Source organism: Drosophila virilis, chromosome 2, assembly GCF_030788295.1.
Source record: "Drosophila virilis strain 15010-1051.87 chromosome 2, Dvir_AGI_RSII-ME, whole genome shotgun sequence".
NCBI classification, from domain to species: domain Eukaryota; kingdom Metazoa; phylum Arthropoda; class Insecta; order Diptera; family Drosophilidae; genus Drosophila; species Drosophila virilis.
Genome location: NC_091544.1, coordinates 9245370 through 9266584, shown reverse-complemented (window position 1 = coordinate 9266584; position 21215 = coordinate 9245370). Strand labels below are relative to the sequence as shown.

Here is a 21215-nt window from a genome sequence, read left to right as displayed (position 1 = left end):
AATATCGATGTTGTCGGTATTTGTTGCCAGCCCTACACTTTGCCCTGCCAACAATTTTTTTGATTGTAAAGATTTATAATTAAAAACTGTTTTTCCACATTACGCTTAATTCCAACTCGTCCAAGACGTTCAACTTACAAGAAATAAGCATATTGCTAAAGAGGTTGTCGACAAGTTTACCTTCGTGGCAAGTGAACGGCAACAATAACTGCATGGCAATGGAATTTTTGTTGTAAGTATATATGTGTGTAGTAACTGGAATACATACGAACATATGTGCGTATAATGTTCATTTTACATACACGAAAGTATGTGCGTGTGAACTGAAAACACTGTTGCACTTGCAACTGAAACAGACCCAACCAGTGGCGAACAAAGAGCTCTACCCTTTTCGTGCTTTGTTCAGCCAATGTTGTGGGTGTGAGTCGATGGCTCCACCACTTGTAGTTGCCTGGGGTTGTTTGCCGTGGCATACCAATACAAAACGTCATTTTTTTGTCGACTTTAGCGGTTCACGTTCAAGCAAAACCTTCAAACCCAAAAAGAACATACCGGAGGGCACACATCAATATGATCTCATGAAGCATGCAGCCGCCACACTTGGCTCTGGAAACTTGCGAAATGCAGTCGCTCTGCCCGATGGCGAGGATCTCAACGAATGGGTGGCCGTCAACAGTGAGTATTGAAAATATCCCACGTTTTCATAACTAATTTGTTCTTTCTTCTTTCCCCATAGCCGTGGATTTCTTTAATCAGATTAATATGCTCTATGGCACAATAACAGAGTTTTGTACGGAGGAGAGCTGTGGCATTATGTCGGCTGGTCCGAAATACGAATACCATTGGGCGGATGGTTTAACAGTTAAGAAGCCCATTAAATGCAGCGCACCCAAGTATATTGATTATCTAATGACCTGGGTACAGGATCAGCTGGACGATGAAACATTGTTCCCATCCAAAATTGGTGTACCATTCCCAAAGAATTTTCTTGCCTCCGCAAAAACTATACTGAAGCGTCTGTTTCGCGTTTATGCGCACATCTATCATCAGCATTTCTCTGAGGTGGTGACGCTGGGCGAGGAGGCCCATTTGAATACGTCCTTTAAGCATTTTATATTCTTTGTGCAAGAGTTCAATCTGATTGAACGACGCGAGCTGGCGCCACTGCAAGAGCTCATCGACAAGTTGACGGCAAAGGATGAACGGCAGATATAGGAATCACTGCAATTGGTGGACAGTGGTGGCAATAGCGGCGGCTTGCAATTGGACTTGTGATGGGCGGGCGCGACTGCGCTTTACTTTCAATTGTACTCTGTCGCTATTTATATTACGCTTTAGTTAGTTACCGCCTTTCCTTTTCTCGTTTATAGCTTTTAAGTTTTGTTCAGTGCTTCATGTGGTCCCACTAAAACTGTTCGGTAGTGCGCTGTTTGGTGATGATAATGAATCGATGACCAACATCTACTATATATTTTTATATGTGACACGTACTTTTAAGATACAAAACATATTTATATTTATATATGTATGTATATTAAAAAGCAAAAACAACAGACAGCACGCATTGATACACTAACAAATCCCGCTTATAAACAACATTCTGTTCACAAACTGTGCGAAATTAACTTGTTTATGTTCTTTTGTATGTATGTACGTATTTATTATTAATATCGATAAACGGATGAGAAGTCTTTTGCAATGCAAACCCTTAACATGAGACGGCACTCGATGGCCCCATTAAATGATAATAATTATAGACTTGATAAACATTTTTGATATACTATTTTATACTAATAAAGAAATCGAGAATATAATGAAGTAATCCTCGTATCAGATATACTTTTAATAACCCGTTTATGCTATTTTACAAAGTCGAATTGATTTCTTTTTTTTTTAAGTAAAGAGCTCTGGTAATAAAATGAGTCTATGGTCGTTGGAAAAATGTGGACGATAACAGCAAGGCAACAAAGAGTACACTTATCTATTGTTAAAATGATGCAAACATTGAAATGTGCATTATAAATACTTATCATTATAAAATGAGCATTGTTTTTAGCACAAACGAAACCTTAAATACTAGGCAACGCCATTTGTAGACATTAACCGATTACCGATGATAATCCGCACGTTGAAAATATTCGTATAATATTTATAAGTATGTCTGCTTGCAGTTCTAATCATTTTTTGGTTAATCAGACGCTTATCGCTTGACTATGCTTTTGTATTTGCCTTGCTCCAAATAAAAGTCAGCGTGCTGTTCGACCAATTGCTTCCATTTGATGGCCAGCTCTTTGTAGCTGGGTCCCTGACCACCCAAGTCTTTTGGCAGCTGCATGCACTTTACCATGGTGCCCTCGCGGCGCACGGCGACACGGGATCGTATCTTTGGCGTCATAAATACGCTAAAATGAAAATATTAATATAGATATAAACATGTACTTATATAAGCAAAAGTCAAGCACCGAAATGTATTTAGAAAAATGTTGACGTGACGAGGCGTATTAGTGAACTCCAAAAGCTTGGGCTGACATGGATACGCCGTCCAACTCTCAACGGAACGCTTGATAAGCTTGGGATTCAGCTGCAGAGCATGACCTAATTGGACCCCCTGCATATCCATAATGGCAACGATGCCACGTGCACAGTTATCTGGCTCAAACTTTAATAGCAAATCCAATATCATTTTGCTTGTCTGGAAGAAGTCAAAAGTTTGAGATCATTACGCTTTTAGTTAATGTATCAGCTCTATCTGTACCTTAAATACGTTGTTCTGTGTATGTCGTTTGGGATCGTGTGCCGCCGTCCGAATAATTACAACTTTTCGTTGCTGCTCGTCGACACCGTCAACGGGAAGAAAGACGCCCAAGGCAAGCAGCTCCTGTATTTCGGGCAACATGGGATCGCAATTTTCAAACCATTCGGTACGCTCGGCACGCATTTGGTAAAAGGTTTTAAGCTTCTTTTTAGCCCGATCAACGTCAAATTTACAGGTGCGCAGAAAAAAGTGCAAATTGGCATAAGCCTTACAGCCATTTATGTTCGGATTTGCGTCTAACCAATCTCTTAGTTCCTGCACCTGTAGCTGCTCCTTTTTCAATATCAGCTCCTGCTCATTCTCAAAAGTAGAATCCAAATCTGGATAATCGGCAACTATATCGTTGTCGTGTGAACACATGTCCGCTGCTGCACTTGCACTAACCGACTGTCTGTGAGCGACTGCCTACTGCAGTCGGAAGCTTTCAACGCGCACAAATGTTTAGCTTTTGTATTCGCGCCCTGCGGCAGGGCAAGGCAATTAAATACTTGTCATTAGGCAGTAGGCAGCCTGCTAAATATAGTTATCCATTAAGCGACTAAGTCTTACACGCACAGCAAATTCAGCTTATATAAATGGCGCAATTTAATTAGGTAAATGACCTATTCAGCACATTTGAAACGTTGGGATAGGTCAAAAGGCGCGAGCAGCGGGCAGATTTAGTGTTGTGTAATGCCATGTCAGCATTTTGCTAGTTACAAGCACTTAGTGTTAAAAGGCAATTTTCCTTTAATCGTATTTCTTTTTTCCGCCAAATGCTGCTTATTATTATGCTGCTTATATTCAAGGACCGTCAATACTAGTACTTTTTTTTAAATTGCGCCACTTACCAAACATTGTATGGCTATTGATTGCGCGCAAATGTTATCGGCTTTTTATCGATAATCGATTAATGCAAATGTACATATCAAAATATTTGTTATTATAGCATTTGTCGCTCCCGCACGTGTGTTGATTTTTGTAAAGAAAAATGGACGAGACAGAAATAATGGAAATAGACAACATGGAGTGCGACGTATGTGGCGAGCGCACGTTCCAGGAGCGCGAAGGCTACTACTATTGCATCGAATGCGGCACCAAGAAGGAGCAACTGCGCGCTGTAGAAATCAGCGCCGAAGATACGTTCAACGACACTTCAAAGCACGCTTCACAACGCACCATAAAGAAGCCGAAAGTTGAGGAAGAAGACAACGATATAACATCTTGGGAGTTTTACAATTACGTGCTGCGCGGCTTTTTGGAGGAGCTGCTGAACATGGGCGCCAAGCCAGAGCTCAAGCTTATGACGCTGCAGGTATGGGCTGCCTACATGGGACGCATGGAGGTGGCCTTCAGCAAGAGCAACGAGCTTGGTTTGCCTAAGTTGAATGTGCGTGCCTTGGCCAGGTAAGGAAAGAGGTTTTAACATTTAATTTTTTTTTGTTCATAATTATGCTGCCTTTTAGAGACGCACGCATCATTTATAATTACAAGAAGACCAAGCGAAAGCGTGAACGCCAGGATAAACAACTGCAAAATCAAGGGGATGAGCGCGCCAACTGGCGTGAATGGAGAAAGACCAAGGTGCTTGCATGCTAAAAGTTTAAACTTTATTATTTTTTTTTAAATCTATATCATAGTAAACTCAGTGGCCTGTCTGTGCCTTACATTAAAAGTAAAACTGGTCGGGAAACAGGAGCGGCAGCAACAGGAAGAAAGTGCGCTGCTTTTGTTTGCCTGGCTCCGATGGTGCAGGTGACGGTGTCGGTCCCACCTCAGGAACGATATTGCCCTCCGCCAAAGCAGCTGTGTGTAGACAATTATATTATCAGCTCACTTTTCAGCCGCTAAAACTTACCCTCGTTTAGCTCTAGGGGTGCCGCTGATGTGGGCAGCGGTGCGTACACCAACACAAGAAGTGCTAGGAAGATCAGAGCGAAACGCAGAGCCATTTTAGAAAATGTTGATGTTGCTTTAGACAAAATTCTGAACTGATATTTTCCTGGCTTAGCTGCGTATTTATAGTGGGCCAAAGCATATGCAAACGACTTGACAAATTACCTAAGCTAATCAATCACCTGGTTATCTACACGGTACTGACATCAAAAGGTCTTGCTCTCGTTTCTCTTTTTCAGCGCAAATTGGACGAGTCGGGCTATAACGGCAAGAAGGGCGCCCAATCTGAATCCACGTTGCGAACTAACCAAAATCTCCAACTACAATGGTCGACCAATGCGCGCAAGTCCCTGAAAAAGCAAATGCCACTTAAGCATCTGGACAAACACAGCGCGGACAGTTCGGGCAGTATGCAATGTCATGGGCTACGCCCCAAAGCGAAGGTCTTAAGCAATTTTGATCGGCATATTTACTGTCTGAACATAACAAAACTGTATATTGTGCTGGCCATAGCGCTTAATCAAGTCCAGGACGATATCCAGCTGACGGATCTTTTACGATTAATTGATGAGGAGCATCTGACCAGTCGCTATATGCTGAGCTATTTGCCTGACAATGTGGCCATGCATGGCAAAACGCTGATCAAGCAAATGGAGTTCAGTCATCAGCGGGATAAAATTCGCTATAAGGTAAGCTTGAAATCAGTTTAAGCTCAAAAGATCTAACGTAGCATTTATTCAGTCAAGTACGAGGACTAGTTTAACATTATTATTGCTCTTTTAAAAAAATTTCTTAACTATCATTTTTCAGTTCATGCGGTTGCAGATCTCTCACATGTCCCGTTTCATTAATCTGAACGGATTCCAACAACCAGATCTGGAAGCGCTCACAAAGCGCTATGTACTAGAACTGAGTTTGCCGCCGCTAATAGCAAGCTATGTCGGCAGTTTAATGGATGTGCTGCCACCTACGTTTGAACCCATTTACGGACTACATGTATATCCCCGCTATGAGGCTCGTGTTATGGCCTACATCATATACGTATTAAAGCTGTTGTTTGGCCTGGATGATGTTAAGGAGCGCGCTATATCAGAATCGGCCATGATCATTAATAAACAGCTTCAACAGCAGACAGAGGAGCACCTGCAGTCGGTGACGCCGCTTTTTGTCTACACCGAATGGATGGAGTTCGTGGAGTTACGTAAAATTTTAGTTTCTCACTACAGCGAAAGCTTTGCACAGCGATTTGGTACGGCTACTCAGAGTGGGCGCAAGATTGACGACTTTCTGAAGAAGGAGAAAAAACAGAAAGAGCATGAATATAACTACAACGAGATGTTGATGACACCGGCCATGCAGCGCGTGAACGAGAACATTTGTCTCATATTTGAGACACTGCTGAAAAACAAATTCGGCGAGTCCTGTGCCGACAGTGCAACGAAGGATCACATAGAGTTTCAGCCTAGCTTAACCCCGGCCCATAGCTACTTTAAGCGCATTCTCCTCCACGCCAGCCAAGGGCAGCAGCGCGAGATGAGTGTACAGATTCCGGACTTCATGAAAATAGATCACACAGAGCGCCAACTCGCACCATTTAAAAATCAAACCACAGAGTTGGCTCAGCAGTTAGCCGTGCATGGTAAATCTCTTCGCGTAGAGGAGTTGGCATGCCAGCAGGATTACCAGGAGACAGGCATTTTTCAAATGCTGCCGCGACAACCAAATCGACAGAAGGAATGGCGCGCTAATTGTGACATAGATACACAGACCTGGATTGACGAACTACGGCGGCGAGAAAAGAGACCCTGCTTTGTGTTTCGTCAGCCTGTTGCATCTTATGGTCGGCAATATGCAAATAAAATGAGAGAACGCGCTGAACGCCGCGAAGCCTTAGAGACTGACAATCCGTTTTGGAAAATACGCGACACTCCCACTTATGTACTAACTCTGAACAATGAAGAGGTGTCGCTTAACAACTTGGCAGCCATACAAACATTCGATGAGCGCAACATGGATCCGTTGCGTGTGCCGCTAAAGATGCCTCGTCGCCAAATGCGACCATTGTCCGAAGAAATAGAAGCCTCAGCTCAGCCCAAGCCGGAAATCAGTGATGCAAATCAAGCTGAAGACGGCGCAGAGCAACAGCAGCTGGATGAGCTTTTGTTAAAAATTTCCAATTTCGATTGTTGGCTGCTGCACGGATATATAACAAGGATTAATGATACAAGTAAGCAGAAACTGCGTACGATCTTCCCCTGTTCGTTTCGCTGGCTGCTGGAAACATGCGCTGCCACAATTGGCATCGATTGGGATGTGCTATACGAGCAGTTGTTGGTAGTGGAGGTGATGTTCCATCATGGCATCGAGGACTGGAGTACTCATAGCAATCATTTGCGTCTCAAGTACAATATACTAAATAAGGATATTAATTTGTTGACCAAAAGTTTTAGAGATATGTGGTAAACGACTTCCTTCCTAATCGCTTTCATATTTAAGAAGCGTTTATTTTATCATTTAATGGCTGACACTAGTGAAAACATGGAACATAAACGCGCAACAGCAATATGCAAATTAGCGTTTATCAGAAGAATACCGAGACGGCGACAGCACCAACAACAATAAAAATAACAATAATAACATCAGTTACTCACTCGCACAACGTTTTGTTTACATTTTACAAAAATCTTCAAAAAGAAAGAGCACGAACAGCCTCCTCACGGTCGCAGAAACACATGCTGTGGAAGAAAGAGAGAACTCTTCGCTCCCCATTCCCCTTCACACACACACACACACACACACACGCACATAGTCACACAAACTAACACTGCAACCGCAGGTGCCGAGCGCCACTGCTGAGAATACGAGAGAGAAAGAGAGCGCGCGAGCGCACTTTTGTGCACAGTGGAATGTAGCTTAAAAAACTTACTAAACACCAAGCATCAGGAAAATTGTTGATAAAATGCTGATTCCTCTTTTGATAATCTGTGCAACTGTAACAATGTGAAAATATAAGTTATTGCTGCATGTGTAATTCCATCTGGAGAAAACCAAAAAAACAAATAAATAATAAAATTTGAGTTTACCATAAACTTAAAAATAAAAATGTTCCAAATAAGTAGAGTTATTGTACTAATTTGAAGCACATTATTTTCTTACAAATTTGGCATATGTAAATAGATTCTTTTAAGCCGTGCCCCACTGTACAAGTTAGTAGAAATCATAGGCCGCACATTCGCTGGGCGACGCATGCGAGTTTAGTGCTAATTTTAACGACGCCGCGTTGACTGTTTCGCTTTTGCGGTTTTTTGATTTGCGTTGCGTCCAAGTTGGATAAAATTTAAATCAGATTTAGTGCCTTTGTCAAGCGCGCGGCGAATGTGTGCATGTGCCATACGCGCTTGGCTTTCCTTTTCAAGTTCAATTTTGAAGTGCAAGTGATCATAAACAATTGAACAGTGTTGATAACAGCGTGAAGATTACCGTTAACTGTTACACATACATCTTTGGGCAATAGCAAAACAAACCACACTTAAAACCGCACAGAAATCCAATACAAAAGAAATAGACAAATTAAAAGAAAAGAGCAACAAATGATAAGACGAAACAGGCGATAAAATCGATTCAAGTGTAACGCATCATCTGCCAGTTACTTCAGGTAGTTTAAAATTTGAAATACGACTGAACCGTTTTTATAAGTGAGGGCAAATCGAATAAAAGAAAATATATGCATAAATGCAAATTGTGTCAGCTTTTAGAGATCTGTTTTAACATTTTTGGCTTATGTGCGCGTGTGATTTTGTCACTTTTTTTCTCTACTATTTTATGGCAATACAGCTGTTTCAATATGTAATAATAAATAACAGAAAACTTTGGCAAGTTTCGCCAAACGAAGCTAAACTACGCTAATAAGTTATGTGCGGATCTGTAATAAGTTCCTACGTAGCTTTGTGCATTTACTTAGTGTCATATATGCGTATGTGTGCGTGTGTGCGCATAATGATATCATATACACAGTACACATAACAAAGGTAACCCCATACCGTTTTAGAGCCCAAGCCCCCGTACAGCTCACAGCACCCCTTCCGCCATGCCGCTTTGTACGTGCGATCCAAGTTTTAGTTGTTGACGTTCTTGGCGGCTTTTGAGGTTAACAACATTGTTTCACTCAAAAAAAAAAAAATTAAAAAAAAAAAAACAGTAGCAGCAGTTGTATTTGCCATATAAATTGAAAACGTAAATTCATTCTATAACAACAATTAATGGCAGCTATTTTGTCACCAGCTAAATTCTATGCCAAAAAAAAAATAATAAAAAATATTTGTTTAAGCTGTTTGCATCAATTACAACCAAATTCATTCAAATTGCTTGGCAAAACAAGCGCAACACGCGCTTTTATCTAACTCCATAATGATAACTGGGCATGTAATTTGTTTAGCTTAAGACCTGTCAGTTGTATGTGCGCAATACACCTCAAAAGCAATTTTATTTTTGTCAAAAGCTTAATTAGTTTCGGCATTTATTTATTTAGTGCATTAATTAGACGAACAGCTCACACAGCGCGATAAGCAACAATATTGGCCCATCGATCCATGCATAGATATTTGTTTATTATCTGTCTATAGATATGATATTGCCACCGTCAAAGCCAAGTAGATCTCGCCTTCAGCCTTGCTTTATCCCTATCACTGACTGTTTGTGGAGCCGGGGCAGGTGACAACTGATTGCAAAACATACGCAGGTACCATTACATCCTGGTTTATGGACACTTTGGCATACGCTCCAATGAAATCGTCTAAATATAAATGATTCTATTCTCTCCCACTCGCTTTAAACTGAGTGTGGATTGACTTGTTTAAAGGTAGCATCCAAAAATATTTACGCAAAGTGTACAGACGGGTGGGGGTGGTGAGGGTGGGGGTACAGGAGTCGGTCTCGTGTTGCACGTGCGACTGGACTTTCAAATTGTCCTCCTGTCTATTTTAAGGCGCCCCGGTCGCAGCGTGTGTGTGTGTGTGTGTGTGTGTGTGTGCGTCTGCTAATGAATTTTCAGCATTTCCTTCACATTCTTTTAAAAATAAACAAAACCAAAACTGGGGGCTACCTTCAATGCTTATATTATTGCTAAGCAATATATAAATATGTACAATGTACATACGCACATACAAATGTTTAAATAAAAATAATTTAATTTTCGTTTTTATTCGTTTTTGTTTTCGTTTTCCTTCCGTTGAGTTTGCTCTGATCGCAATCTCTTGTCTTTTGCACTTCAGCACATTTTGTGTAACATATCGACACTCGATATACCCTGCCTGATTAATTGGCCATGTTGTTTTTGTAAGTTACCAGAAATCGTTAATAATAAACAACCCATAGAAGTGTGTCCATATGCGCAAATACATGTGTAGCAAGAACTTTGATGAATTTATAGAGTTCTCATGCAATTTTCATGTGCAGAATTTTTATTTCATCTAGAGTAAGCTGTATAGAACCCTCATTTTGTTGTTCCTTAACTACAAGATCCGAGTTCCTGAGATGTATGAAAACCCAGATTTGGATCTAGAGTTTCTGCTCACGTGTATTTCGCTTGTAGTGCAGACTTCAATTTTTTCATGTTACAAACTTTGTGACAAGTATATAGGCTGCAAGTGTGGAAGAGTATTGCAAAAAGAGAAAACAATGACAGCATAATTTGCTATTTCTTAAAAATTTGCCGCTGTTTGTTTTGTTTTGTGGCTGTGACTAAGCCAAACAGCATAGAGGGAAGAAAGAAAAAACATTTACATTTTATATTTTTATTATAGTATTTCTGAAATTTAACTTAACAAATTTGGCTGTCGTTGTTGTTGTTTATTTTGTTTTTTTTTTTAATTTTGCATTGTGCATGTTTAATTTTGAACTTCAATGACATTTCACATTTCCCCCATTTCGATATTCTAACGACGCCAATTTCTAGAGCTCTTGCAAGGAAAAACAATTTTCCCTAAATTCATTTAATGCGTTCGCCACGCGCTTACTCACGTTTCCCAACAGCTCATTGAGACGTTGGCCCATTAATTGGATTAGAATGCCATGTTGGCTTTTCTTTTCCTTAGTATTTCGTCTTTTTCACATGTTGTTTTGCTGTCCATCTTAGGGCGCATGCCTCGGATCAACTTGTTGCATGCTTCCCTATGCGATAACAATTTTCCACGCTGAAGTTTTTCCGAGACTTTCTACAAATATTAAATATTTGCCATTTCTTTGTTATTAATTTGAATGAGAATATATATATATTATATATATTTATGAGAATATCATATTTACCTAGTCTTATTGATCTAATTTTTAATGTTAAGCTTTTAAATACTTATATAATCAAATATATGAAATATATTTTATTGCGATTCTTCACAAAAGGTTAAGCACTCAACTTTCCTACTTTGATGCGAATAACTAATCATTAAAATATGGCACATTAGCGCTAAACCGACGTCAGACACACCTCTAGACGTACCGAGACATACCGTTCTGACTTGAGGGGGGTTTTAAAATTCGCCCAGGCAGATGGGGAAGTTGTTTTTGGATTTGGTAAACGTAATGTCCAATGTAAACAAACGACAGGCACATTTGCACAATTAATTTGTGTGCAAAATCTAGAAGGAAAAATAAATCTAGTCGGCGACATTTGCGTGATAAGTGCAAGTGGGCAGAAAGAGAAATCCAGTGTGAGGGAGAGCGCAAGAGGATCGCGCGCCGGGCACAGGTGTTAATTGCCTGACAAATTGAAAAACACGAAATCCGCTCATGTGCTAAGGCCTAAAGTGACCAAGTTTTAAGTAAATATCCATTATACAATACGTCTGATTGTGTGCTTCAGTGTATTTGAGTGCGATTGTGCTTCAAAATGAATGTTAATAGATTCGATCATTTTATTCATTTACAGCTCGCAAACTGTAACAGCAAAACACAGACGTCAAAATGGGTCGCTGGGGTCGACAAAGTCCAGTGCTGGAGCCGCCTGATCCACAGCCACCACCTATACCGCCGCGCACATTCATGCGACAATCGAGCATTACAAAGATTGGCAACATGCTAAATACGGCCATCAATATAAACGGTGCCAAAAGGCCGCAAAGTAAGTTAACTAGTTTATTAATGTTTGAACATTTTGCGCGCCATGTACGAATAAGTATGCGACAACCCAGACAGCTGTAGAGTGGCGCATTTTAGAGCACTGAAAGTACACATTGACCAACACTGCAGGAATGCGCAACGCCGTTCGTTAGCGGCAGTTTTAGTGGCCTGAAACTGCTATTGTAAAGTGCGAAATTTGCAATACATTTTGTACTTCCATTTTTATGTTGAAATTTTCAAAACAAATTAGTCATAAATTAAGTTGAAATTGTTAACAACGCGTTTAAGTGTTATTGCCGCATTGAAATTGTATTATTGCAATGATGTACATAGTTTAAAAGTGCGTAAATTTTGGCCGCCGCTGCCGCATTTGCAAAAACGACGACGCAACGCAGCGACGACGGCGGCGACGAAGCAGTGCATCAAAAGAGGCGGCAAAAACTGGAAGAAGAAGCAGCTGAACAGAGCAGCATTAGAATCTCGGTTTTTTTTTTTTTTTTTCGTTTTTGCCATATTTGTCATGCGAGCTCAACATCGAGCACAATACTGAGCTGATAATCTTTGTCGTGACGCGTTAGCCTGTGCAGTGTTTAGCCAAAACAAATATATAAATATAAAGAAAACATTAAGTACGAGGCGCATTTTAATCGAATATTGATTGTGCGTTGTCGCCAGCGACGCCGTCGGTTTTGTCAGCGCGCTTTTATAACAAAGCAACGGTTCAGCACGCCAAAAGCTGCAACTGAATGTCAAAATAAATATGAATATGCAATTCGTGCTGTAAGATTTAGTGCTAAACAAGGAATATATATTTTGAAGGTTAGATTGTAAAGAAATACATGTGTATATACTTGCGAAGAAAATGCGATAAAACAGAACGCAAGGCGTAAGGCGTTAGGTAAACGAAACGGCAAAAGAAGACGTCTACACGGCGATTTGTTGGTGTTTGTTTTGTGCCACAAAATAAATAATATTAATCGCATTGTTTAGCAAATATGCGGGCGCGTTAATATCGTTTTACAGTGTCTCGTTTATCACTTGTAGTGCTCTGCTCCCGCGATTCGCCTAGAATAGTGCAAAGTAATTTCGAGATAACATTTGGCACAACCACCGGCTGAACGAACACACACACGCACACACACACATACAGACGAAGGCCTTGCGGCTGCCGTTCCTGCTGCTGCTCGTCGCCGTCGCCGCCGCCGCCGTCGCTGTCATCGCTATGAAGCTGTCGGCGTATGTACAAAAGAAAAACTCCCATACTTTGCAGTTTCTTCCCCACATGTCGTCGACGTCGTTGTCGTCACCAGTAATACGTATACGTGCTTAAGTTGTGCTAAGCAGCGACTGTAGGAACAAAACGCAGAGAGAGAAAAAAACAATATACATATATATATATAAACCAAACAACAACAACAAAAAAAAAAGGGCAGAAACAAAAGCTACGAAAGTTAAGCACTTTGGTTTTGTCTTTTGCTTTTGCTTTCCGTTGTGTTCGTCGTTTCTCTTTTGTATGCCAAGCTCAACTCCTTCGGAAAAAGAAACCGCGCTCAACACTCCTCCACATCAACAACAACAGCAACAACAATAAAAAAAACGCACGTTTCCCAACACACGCACATTAGTAGACCATAGTAGACCAGAGAGCGTTTACAGTGGTAGAGAGTTTCAGTTTGAGAGCGCAAAAGCAACTCCTTGGCCTTATTATTTTTGTTGTGTGCGATTGGTTGTGTTGCTGCTGCTGTTGTTGTTGTTGCTGCTGCTACTTTTGAGTTCTGCCTCCTGCTAACTTGCGCGCGCCGTTCAACGAAAGCTGTTCAACTGTCATGGCCGGTAAGTTGTTTTAATTCTGCTTCGTCTTCTTGTCGGAATACTTTCGTACACACAAAGTTGTGTGTGTGCGTATGTGTTTGTGTATATTTGGCTCGCATGTGAATTGATTTGATTTGAATTTTGATTTTTGCATTAAATTGTTGCAGCACAGCGTTTAAACAAATTGTACACGAAGTAAACAAATGTAAGAAAAAAATAGCCGAGCTCTAGTTTATTAGTACATAAACAGCTCTGTCTATCAGTTAGCATCGATCTTTGCGATTGAGCGAGAGTCGAAAACTGCCCCTGCTACGTGCACGATATATTATATACATACATATACTAGACACAAAAAAAAAAACACTGAACCAGATGTGCGCGCATTCATACCTATAAAATAGGCAATTTGTGGGCATGTATGTGTGATATTTGATCTAATGCAGTTTTTCTCATTTTTAATTTGCTATCATTTTGAGTTCTGCTTTACACCCCATACTTGCAAACTGACTGATATAGCTGATAGAAAATTACCAACTGCTCAATTGCATTTGCAATATTTAAAAAGCCAAACAGTATAATTAAATCATAAGCAATTGCGCAAATACAGACATTGGGAGCACGGTCAACAAATAGATAGATACATAATATACATCATATATGAAAAATGTATGCATATAGATAAATTTGTATCTGTATCCTATATTGTAGTCACACGTTCTGTGTAAATTAGGTTTGATTCAAAAACTAGTTCTCGGCCCGCTTATTGCCCTCAGGCGATTGTCGAGGTAGGCGCGCCCAGACAAACATGAGACAACGTTTTATTCTCATATATTGACTGCAATCAATGTAAAAGTTTTAACGAACTTTTATTTACACATTTCCTGAAATGCACTTCAGCAAAGTTTGTGCAAAGGACGATTTACAGCAGGGATAGAAATAGGAAAAGAAAAAGAAATGTTTTCAACTCCTAATTACATTTGTAAAAAGAAGAACTTATGAAAATTTTTTTTTATGTTTTTGCAAGAAAAAAAGTTTAAAGTCAATGAACATTACTTGTATTTAGAAAAACCGCAAAGAATGACGTTATTCTGCTTTCTTTCAACACTCATTCTCAAAATATCGCCTTTCTCTGCGATTTTCAAAAATTTAAGTACGGTTTGTAGACTTTCACTTTGATTTACTTAAAAGGGCATTCAAATAACAGAGTGATAGAGAGGGGGGGGGGGGTTAACATAGGATCTAAACTAGAGGAGGGGGGGGATTGATCTTTAAATATCTTTGTAGAACCTACAGTTATTAACCTATTAGCTGCAAGTTAATTGCCAGTTTGTCCTGACTGACTGACTAAATGACTGAATGAGTGTCTCCACGATGATCAATCAAAAATCCGTCGAAAATAAGCACAAAGGGTTCTAAATACAAGGGAAGTCGGACGAAAGTGAAAGTTCGCCAGCTCAATTGTTTGTGATTATACTTCCTTTTTTAATAAGAAAGCATAATAAGATAATTAAAAAAAGATATTTCTTATGTTCTGATTTTAATGTCAACACAAAGTTGGCGGCTTTGCTTAGTTTGTTGATTGAGGGGTAACAGGGGAAAGGGAGCCGCTAAATGTGAAAGGACCGCCCGATGTGGAGAGCTGGGGGCAGATCTAAGTAGACATGGCAGTTTTAATCATTACAATTTAATTTTTAGTGAATTAGTTTATAATGCTTACTTAATGAGAGACTGGTATGACGAATGCGATGACCCGTGGTGGACATTAGTTTTCTATATTTTTAAAATTGAAAAGTTTAGATTCAATTTGAACTATTTACTAATGTGGATACCTGGTGCACGTCCTACCGGGAAATGCTAGTTATAAATATATTATAAATACTATCAGACCATTTTGTCATTTTGTTCTTAAAATGGTTTCTCTGCCTAATGTGTTTAATTAAGCAGTTATTAAGTCACAAAGAGCCGCTTGGCATCTTAAGAAATTGAAGCCTCTGGGCTTATGGCCGAATGGGTTACGTTCACTCAACTATGCCGCCAACTTACATGAACACGAGAAGGTGCACTCACATCAGCACAGCGTTAGTGTATTTTCAATAGAAATTGTATTTCCTCCGGCCTCGTTTTAGCTTCTATTTATCGAGACAGAAGCAGACAATCGTGAGAGGGCGCATGGCTCTAGGTCGTTCGTTCCAGGACGGCGGGTTTGCCGTGGTTGTCGTGACATCGCGTGGTTGCGTTAAATAATTGTGTCAATATTTGAGTAACATTTAGTTGGCTTGCGAGAATGAATGTGTGTGCCTGTGTGTGTGTGTGCTGTGTGTGTGAGTTCGCTGAGGCATAGTAAATTGGACTAAAAACCAAAAATCTGTTCCGATTATATTAATAGACACACCAAAATTAGCTATCGTAATGCCAAGCACTAAACCGTTCAAGGTTGTCTAGTTTAAAATGTTTAAGACTGCGCTTAAAAATATGTACATATGTAATAGGAAGCTTACATGTATCTTTATTTTGGGGGAACAAATGTATCTTTGATCAGGTGCCGGACAGGGCAATAATTTGTGCACAACGGCAAGTCCTTGAACTTCTATACAAGGAACTTCTTGTAGGACTAGGAGATAATCTGAACCTTGCGCCGAACAACCTTTACAAACATTCCCATTTCCTTCTAAGCAATACCCAAACACATTTGCTGTAAAGTCTATTCTGTTCTTGAATGGAGTCTGTGTTTATAGCCCGATCAAAACCTCCAAAAACCTAAATGCTTTAGAACTGTATATACTATTAGATATTTGCTGTACGAGACATACGTTGGGTCCACGGCATATAACAGAGGATCGGGCCATCGCTCATCCTCCCAATCAAGACTATTCCGTCCGGCCGAAGATGCTTCCTACTGCCTTGCATTTGTTTGCTCATTTTAAATATAAGAGAAATAGTAATTTTTGGTTTGTCCTCGTTTACGGAATATTACCTAAAACTTGGGGCATGTTTAATTGCCTTGACCCGGAAAACAGTCTGCCGCCACGTTGTGCGTGTGCGTGTGCGTGGTGCTCTGTTTTATTTTGCTGTTATTGTTTGTGGCTGTCTCATGGATATATATTATATATGTGTATATTCAATTCTAGTTATTGTGTTCATTCTAGTTTAGCAGTTACATATCTTTAGCACTTTCAATTCTAACTAAGCACAAAGAAATGAGTTCAATGACTGCCAAACTGTGTGACCGGGTCGTTGGGTCGGTGGGTGTTCGTATTGGCAACGTAATCGTTACGAATGCCAGCAAATAAAAGGCCGGACCATATAATTGACTGACTGACTAACTGACTGATCCCATTATTGTCAACGGAGCGCAGCTTGGGTTCGTCAATCAAATCATGACGTCGCCAGTGGCGCTTTGAAAAGCCATGTATTGTAATCAGCATAGAGTGTCAGTTGAAAGGCAGAAAAAATGTAAAACAGACAATCTCTGCGCTGGCCAGGCAGGCGTATGAATATGTCGAAGGAGCAGCGGCAAATAAAGTACGCGCTAAATATACCCAGCAATAAATAACAAATATTAAGTATTAAATGCCGTAACAGTATGTGTTACATATATATTCGTGATCCGAACCATGTCCCTAAAAACTGATCATCAAAAACCTATATACATTCGACATACAGGAATTATACAAATATATTGTACTTTTGCTAAAGATGTTATTATAATAGTGAGTACCTCTTGTGTAGCCTTTTGCATTTCTGTTTTACATGAGGTATGCGGGGTATTCAATGGTATCAGGCTCAGCAACTGAAACAATTCACAGAAACAGGAAATGTATGAAAAAATAAGAGTCAAACACATTTTTGAAATGAAAACATTATGCACCACGTTTACACAACGTGCAGCAATCGCAAAAAGTGGCTGGCAAACAGTGCAGAAAGGAGCTGAACATAATATATATATATATTTTTTTGTGTGTGCATGAATAAGGCTCGTATATCCTGTTGACGGGCGGCAGTGTTTAAAGCAATTTAAAGCCAAAAGCTGAAAGCCGACAGTGGCTGGAAATGGCGTCATTAGTAAATATTTGAGCAGGGCAGACGTCATCGTTGTCCTCTGGCAGCTACAGCTAAAGCTGAGGCTATTGATTGTATTTTGGGCGAGAGCGAAAATCAAATGTGACAAGCACTTATTTCGAACTTTTAGTTAGGCAATGTGATGTGACGGAATATTGTGAAATTGAATAGTAGGTCTTATTTTTCATGTTTTACTCTTTTCGTCGACAGGTAATGGAGAGGCGTCCTGGTGCTTCTCACAGATCAAGGGCGCCCTGGACGATGATGTCACCGATGCGGATATCATATCGTGCGTGGAGTTCAATCACGATGGCGAGCTGCTGGCCACGGGCGATAAAGGAGGTCGCGTCGTCATCTTTCAGGTGAATAGGAATAGTAGCTATTTCTTATTATAAAATTGTTTGCTTAAATGTTATTTTTTTGATTTCAGCGTGATCCCGCCTCGAAAAGCGCCAATCCGCGACGCGGTGAATATAATGTCTATTCGACATTCCAATCGCACGAGCCTGAATTTGATTATCTTAAATCGCTGGAAATCGAGGAGAAAATCAATAAGATACGATGGCTGCATCAAAAGAATCCCGTGCACTTTTTGCTGTCCACCAATGATAAAACGGTAAAATTATGGAAGGTCAGTGAGCGCGATAAGTCGTTCGAGGGCTACAACACAAAAGAGGAGAACGGTCTGATTAGAGATCCACAAAATGTAACCGCCTTACGAGTTCCTTCAGTGAAGCAAGTACCGCTTATGGTGGAGGCCTCGCCACGTCGCACCTTTGCCAATGCACACACCTATCACATCAATTCAATTAGCGTTAATTCTGACCAAGAGACTTTCCTATCGGCCGATGATTTGCGTATTAACCTCTGGCATCTGGAGGTGGTCAATCAGAGTTACAATATTGTTGACATCAAGCCAACCAACATGGAAGAGCTAACGGAAGTCATTACCGCAGCCGAATTCCATCCGACCGAATGCAATGTGTTTGTCTACTCCAGCTCCAAGGGCACAATACGATTATGTGATATGCGCTCGGCGGCGCTTTGCGATCGCCATAGCAAACAATTCGAGGAGCCCGAAAATCCAACGAATCGTAGTTTCTTCAGTGAGATTATCAGCTCCATAAGTGATGTCAAGCTAAGTAACTCAGGCCGCTACATGATCTCCAGAGACTATTTAAGCATCAAGGTGTGGGACTTGCACATGGAGACAAAACCCATTGAGACTTATCCGGTGAGTCACCAAACTTGTCTCACCCGATTTTCATTATAATCATGTGTGTTCCCTGCAGGTTCATGAATACCTACGCGCCAAGCTGTGCTCGCTGTATGAGAACGACTGCATCTTTGATAAGTTCGAGTGTTGTTGGAATGGCAAGGATAGCTCCATTATGACCGGCAGTTACAATAACTTCTTCCGGGTCTTTGATCGTAACTCGAAAAAGGATGTCACGCTGGAGGCATCCAGGGACATTATTAAGCCCAAGACAGTCCTTAAGCCACGCAAAGTTTGCACTGGCGGCAAACGAAAGAAGGATGAAATCAGCGTCGACTGTCTGGACTTCAATAAGAAAATCTTGCACACTGCTTGGCATCCCGAGGAGAATATCATCGCTGTGGCCGCGACTAATAATCTGTTCATATTTCAGGACAAATTTTAGCTAAAACTACTATTGCAAGCATTGTACACATCCACGCCATTTACTAGGGCCTCGGCACAGCCTTGGCAACAGTGGCAACATTCGCCTCATTTAAATGTTTATTCGATTGGTTTGTTTCAAAAGCGCTGTCAAATTTCCCATCAACTGTTTGCCTAACGTTTTTCCAGGACCCTTATACACACACTCATACCCATGTACACATATATACACTCACTTACATATAAACACATACACATAAATGCCATAGCAAAAGCTTTGTAACATTTTCCTTAGTGATACAAGATAAATAAACATTTTTTATACATAGATAAAATTAAAAAAAATGGTGAAGCAGAAATTTAATTTTCATTGTAGCGTAATTAAAGAAACAATCGAATTATCCAACGTAGTGCCCCCAAGATTTTTTATATGTATACATAATTACGCGCCCAAGTATTTCTAATAAACAACAAAAATATTAACATTAAAAAAACACACACAAACACACACACACATAAAATGCATATTGTAATACCAAGCTCGTTCGTTTTATGTTCGCTTGTTAAGTTTAAAAACACAAGAAAGAAAAAAAAAACAAAATCGGAAATCATAAAGTTGAACACAAAAGTTGTGCGCTTTGTTTTGTTGTATATTTCTATAATTTCGTTTTCGATCAAGTTTCATTCCATGCTGTTAAAAACGAAAAACAATTTATATAGCTCACATACCTCTTAATATATAATTCTAAATCTCAACAAAAATCAACATCAGCGCATGCCCTTTCCCTCCCTTCCCCTTTTCTGTTATCACTCATGAGAATCACGCAAAACATAATTAAAATGCTCATTCTAAAAACTTAAATTTAATCTTAAACAAAAACGAAACAAAACAAAACTTAATTCAAACTAAAATAAATTATAAATATGCAATCTTACAAATAATGCATATTTATGAGAAAACTTATAAATCACAATCTAAGTTAAACATCTAATTAGTGCTCTCAATTTCTATAATTTAATGTCTTGCTAAAACCCACTTACTTTTATACGCTACATTTTAAGCTAAGTATTTTTATTTTTAGTTACACTTTGCGTGCATGCGTCCAAGACCAACAATTTCAGCATATAGCCACAAGCCTCCCCCCTCCCTCACCTGCTCATCACGGCTACGACCCTGATCTGGTGGATTTTCTTTTCATAGCTCTGCAGTCATATTTGTTTTGTAAAGTTTATTCTCAATAATTCAACTTGTTGACCGTCCCGTCATGCACAACCGGTTGACTTTCTTAGGTTATCTAGCGTCTAGTGTTAACAAAAGTGTGCGCTAAAAATGTTAAATAATAATTGAAGAATATAAATATACATAATATATATAAAAAAATAAATAAATATATATATAATATATATATATATTATGTGTATATATATATGAGAAGAGTTGGCAGGCATTGAAAGCGAGTTCAAAAGTGGAATGTAAACGCATAAATGATAACAAAAATGTGCTTCTTATGAAATAAATTATGTATTAAATAATATGTATTTTCAATGAACTAGTTATACAGTAATAGAAAGCAGGAGGAATAACAGTTACATTCATAAGCATTAAGCCCAAAAATAATAAACACAAAAAAAGGAGGAAAAAAAAAATGATTTGTTTGTAATAAAATCGTGTGAAATTCGTTTACAATTTAAGTGAAAATTCTATTTTTAATACATATAATGTACATTTTGTTTCAGACAAATACAACACACACACACACACACAGACAGACACACACACACGCCCACAATTTCTCTGCAGCAATGATTAGTTTGCAACAACTTATGGCCTATTTTTTGTTAGGCAACGGACATTTTAATCATAAAATCGAAACACGCCTTTTTGTAAATAAAATCGCAATA

The 21215-nt window shown here is 39.6% G+C and overlaps 5 protein-coding genes and 1 long non-coding RNA gene across 8 annotated transcripts; 3 read left to right on the top strand and 3 right to left on the bottom strand.

Annotated features, from left to right (window-relative positions):
* Positions 1–8: 8 nt before the first annotated feature.
* Positions 9–1818, top strand: mats (MOB kinase activator-like 1). Its single transcript, XM_002054346.4, has 3 exons — positions 9–232; positions 509–675; positions 737–1818. Exons 1-3 carry the CDS (start codon positions 213–215, stop codon positions 1213–1215), a joined length of 666 nt encoding a protein of 221 aa, XP_002054382.1. The 5' UTR covers positions 9–212; the 3' UTR covers positions 1216–1818.
* Positions 509–3386, bottom strand: pinta (prolonged depolarization afterpotential (PDA) is not apparent). Its single transcript, XM_002054347.4, has 3 exons — positions 2756–3386; positions 2463–2692; positions 509–2402 (listed from the first exon to the last, which is right to left on the bottom strand). Exons 1-3 carry the CDS (start codon positions 3173–3175, stop codon positions 2201–2203), a joined length of 852 nt encoding a protein of 283 aa, XP_002054383.1. The 5' UTR covers positions 3176–3386; the 3' UTR covers positions 509–2200.
* A 343-nt stretch (positions 3387–3729) lies between these two features.
* On the top strand, positions 3730–7793 carry TAF1B (TATA box-binding protein-associated factor RNA polymerase I subunit B). The gene is made up of 4 exons (XM_002054348.4): positions 3730–4201; positions 4261–4378; positions 4930–5379; positions 5501–7793. The coding sequence occupies exons 1-4, from the start codon at positions 3786–3788 to the stop codon at positions 7151–7153; spliced, it is 2637 nt and encodes an 878-aa protein (XP_002054384.1). The 5' UTR covers positions 3730–3785; the 3' UTR covers positions 7154–7793.
* Positions 4383–4796, bottom strand: LOC26531305 (uncharacterized). The gene is made up of 2 exons (XM_015172398.2): positions 4653–4796; positions 4383–4600 (listed from the first exon to the last, which is right to left on the bottom strand). Exons 1-2 carry the CDS (start codon positions 4744–4746, stop codon positions 4464–4466), a joined length of 231 nt encoding a protein of 76 aa, XP_015027884.1. The 5' UTR covers positions 4747–4796; the 3' UTR covers positions 4383–4463.
* Positions 7794–7979: 186 nt separating the features above from the next.
* Positions 7980–19914, top strand: tws (protein phosphatase 2 regulatory subunit tws). Of its 3 annotated transcripts, none has more exons than XM_002054349.4 (5): positions 7980–8345; positions 11613–11804; positions 17885–18036; positions 18105–18908; positions 18967–19914. In XM_002054349.4, exons 2-5 carry the CDS (start codon positions 11648–11650, stop codon positions 19333–19335), a joined length of 1482 nt encoding a protein of 493 aa, XP_002054385.1. In that variant the 5' UTR covers positions 7980–8345; positions 11613–11647; the 3' UTR covers positions 19336–19914. The 3 variants fall into 3 exon arrangements, with proteins under 3 accessions (XP_002054385.1, XP_015027684.1, XP_070062911.1); XM_015172198.3 differs by lacking the exons at positions 7980–8345; positions 11613–11804 and adding exons at positions 11974–12143; positions 13074–13636; XM_070206810.1 differs by lacking the exons at positions 7980–8345; positions 11613–11804 and adding exons at positions 12229–12622; positions 13074–13636.
* On the bottom strand, positions 11962–13092 carry LOC138910885 (uncharacterized). The gene is made up of 2 exons (XR_011416048.1): positions 12952–13092; positions 11962–12868 (listed from the first exon to the last, which is right to left on the bottom strand). It is a non-coding gene; the product is annotated as an uncharacterized lncRNA (long non-coding RNA).
* Positions 19915–21215: the final 1301 nt, after the last annotated feature.

What these genes read in the sequence shown, in the direction of transcription:
- tws (XM_002054349.4), top strand. Translation starts at nt 11,648, where the DNA reads ATGGGTCGCTGGGGTCGACAAAGTCCAGTGCTGGAGCCGCCTGATCCA. An exon ending in GTCGCGTCGTCATCTTTCAG is followed by an intron (nt 18,037 to 18,104) that starts GTGAATAGGAAT and finishes TTTTGATTTCAG; the next exon opens with CGTGATCCCGCCTCGAAAAG. An exon ending in AACCCATTGAGACTTATCCG is followed by an intron (nt 18,909 to 18,966) that starts GTGAGTCACCAA and finishes TGTTCCCTGCAG; the next exon opens with GTTCATGAATACCTACGCGC.
- TAF1B (XM_002054348.4), top strand. Translation starts at nt 3,786, where the DNA reads ATGGACGAGACAGAAATAATGGAAATAGACAACATGGAGTGCGACGTA. An exon ending in GTGAATGGAGAAAGACCAAG is followed by an intron (nt 4,379 to 4,929) that starts GTGCTTGCATGC and finishes TCTCTTTTTCAG; the next exon opens with CGCAAATTGGACGAGTCGGG. An exon ending in GGGATAAAATTCGCTATAAG is followed by an intron (nt 5,380 to 5,500) that starts GTAAGCTTGAAA and finishes ATCATTTTTCAG; the next exon opens with TTCATGCGGTTGCAGATCTC.
- LOC26531305 (XM_015172398.2), bottom strand. Translation starts at nt 4,746, where the DNA reads ATGGCTCTGCGTTTCGCTCTGATCTTCCTAGCACTTCTTGTGTTGGTG. An exon ending in ACCCCTAGAGCTAAACGAGG is followed by an intron (nt 4,601 to 4,652) that starts GTAAGTTTTAGC and finishes GTCTACACACAG; the next exon opens with CTGCTTTGGCGGAGGGCAAT.
- mats (XM_002054346.4), top strand. Translation starts at nt 213, where the DNA reads ATGGCAATGGAATTTTTGTT. An exon ending in ATGGCAATGGAATTTTTGTT is followed by an intron (nt 233 to 508) that starts GTAAGTATATAT and finishes TGTCGACTTTAG; the next exon opens with CGGTTCACGTTCAAGCAAAA. An exon ending in CGAATGGGTGGCCGTCAACA is followed by an intron (nt 676 to 736) that starts GTGAGTATTGAA and finishes CTTTCCCCATAG; the next exon opens with CCGTGGATTTCTTTAATCAG.
- pinta (XM_002054347.4), bottom strand. Translation starts at nt 3,175, where the DNA reads ATGTGTTCACACGACAACGATATAGTTGCCGATTATCCAGATTTGGAT. An exon ending in CACAGAACAACGTATTTAAG is followed by an intron (nt 2,693 to 2,755) that starts GTACAGATAGAG and finishes GACTTCTTCCAG; the next exon opens with ACAAGCAAAATGATATTGGA. An exon ending in ATTTTTCTAAATACATTTCG is followed by an intron (nt 2,403 to 2,462) that starts GTGCTTGACTTT and finishes TTTTCATTTTAG; the next exon opens with CGTATTTATGACGCCAAAGA.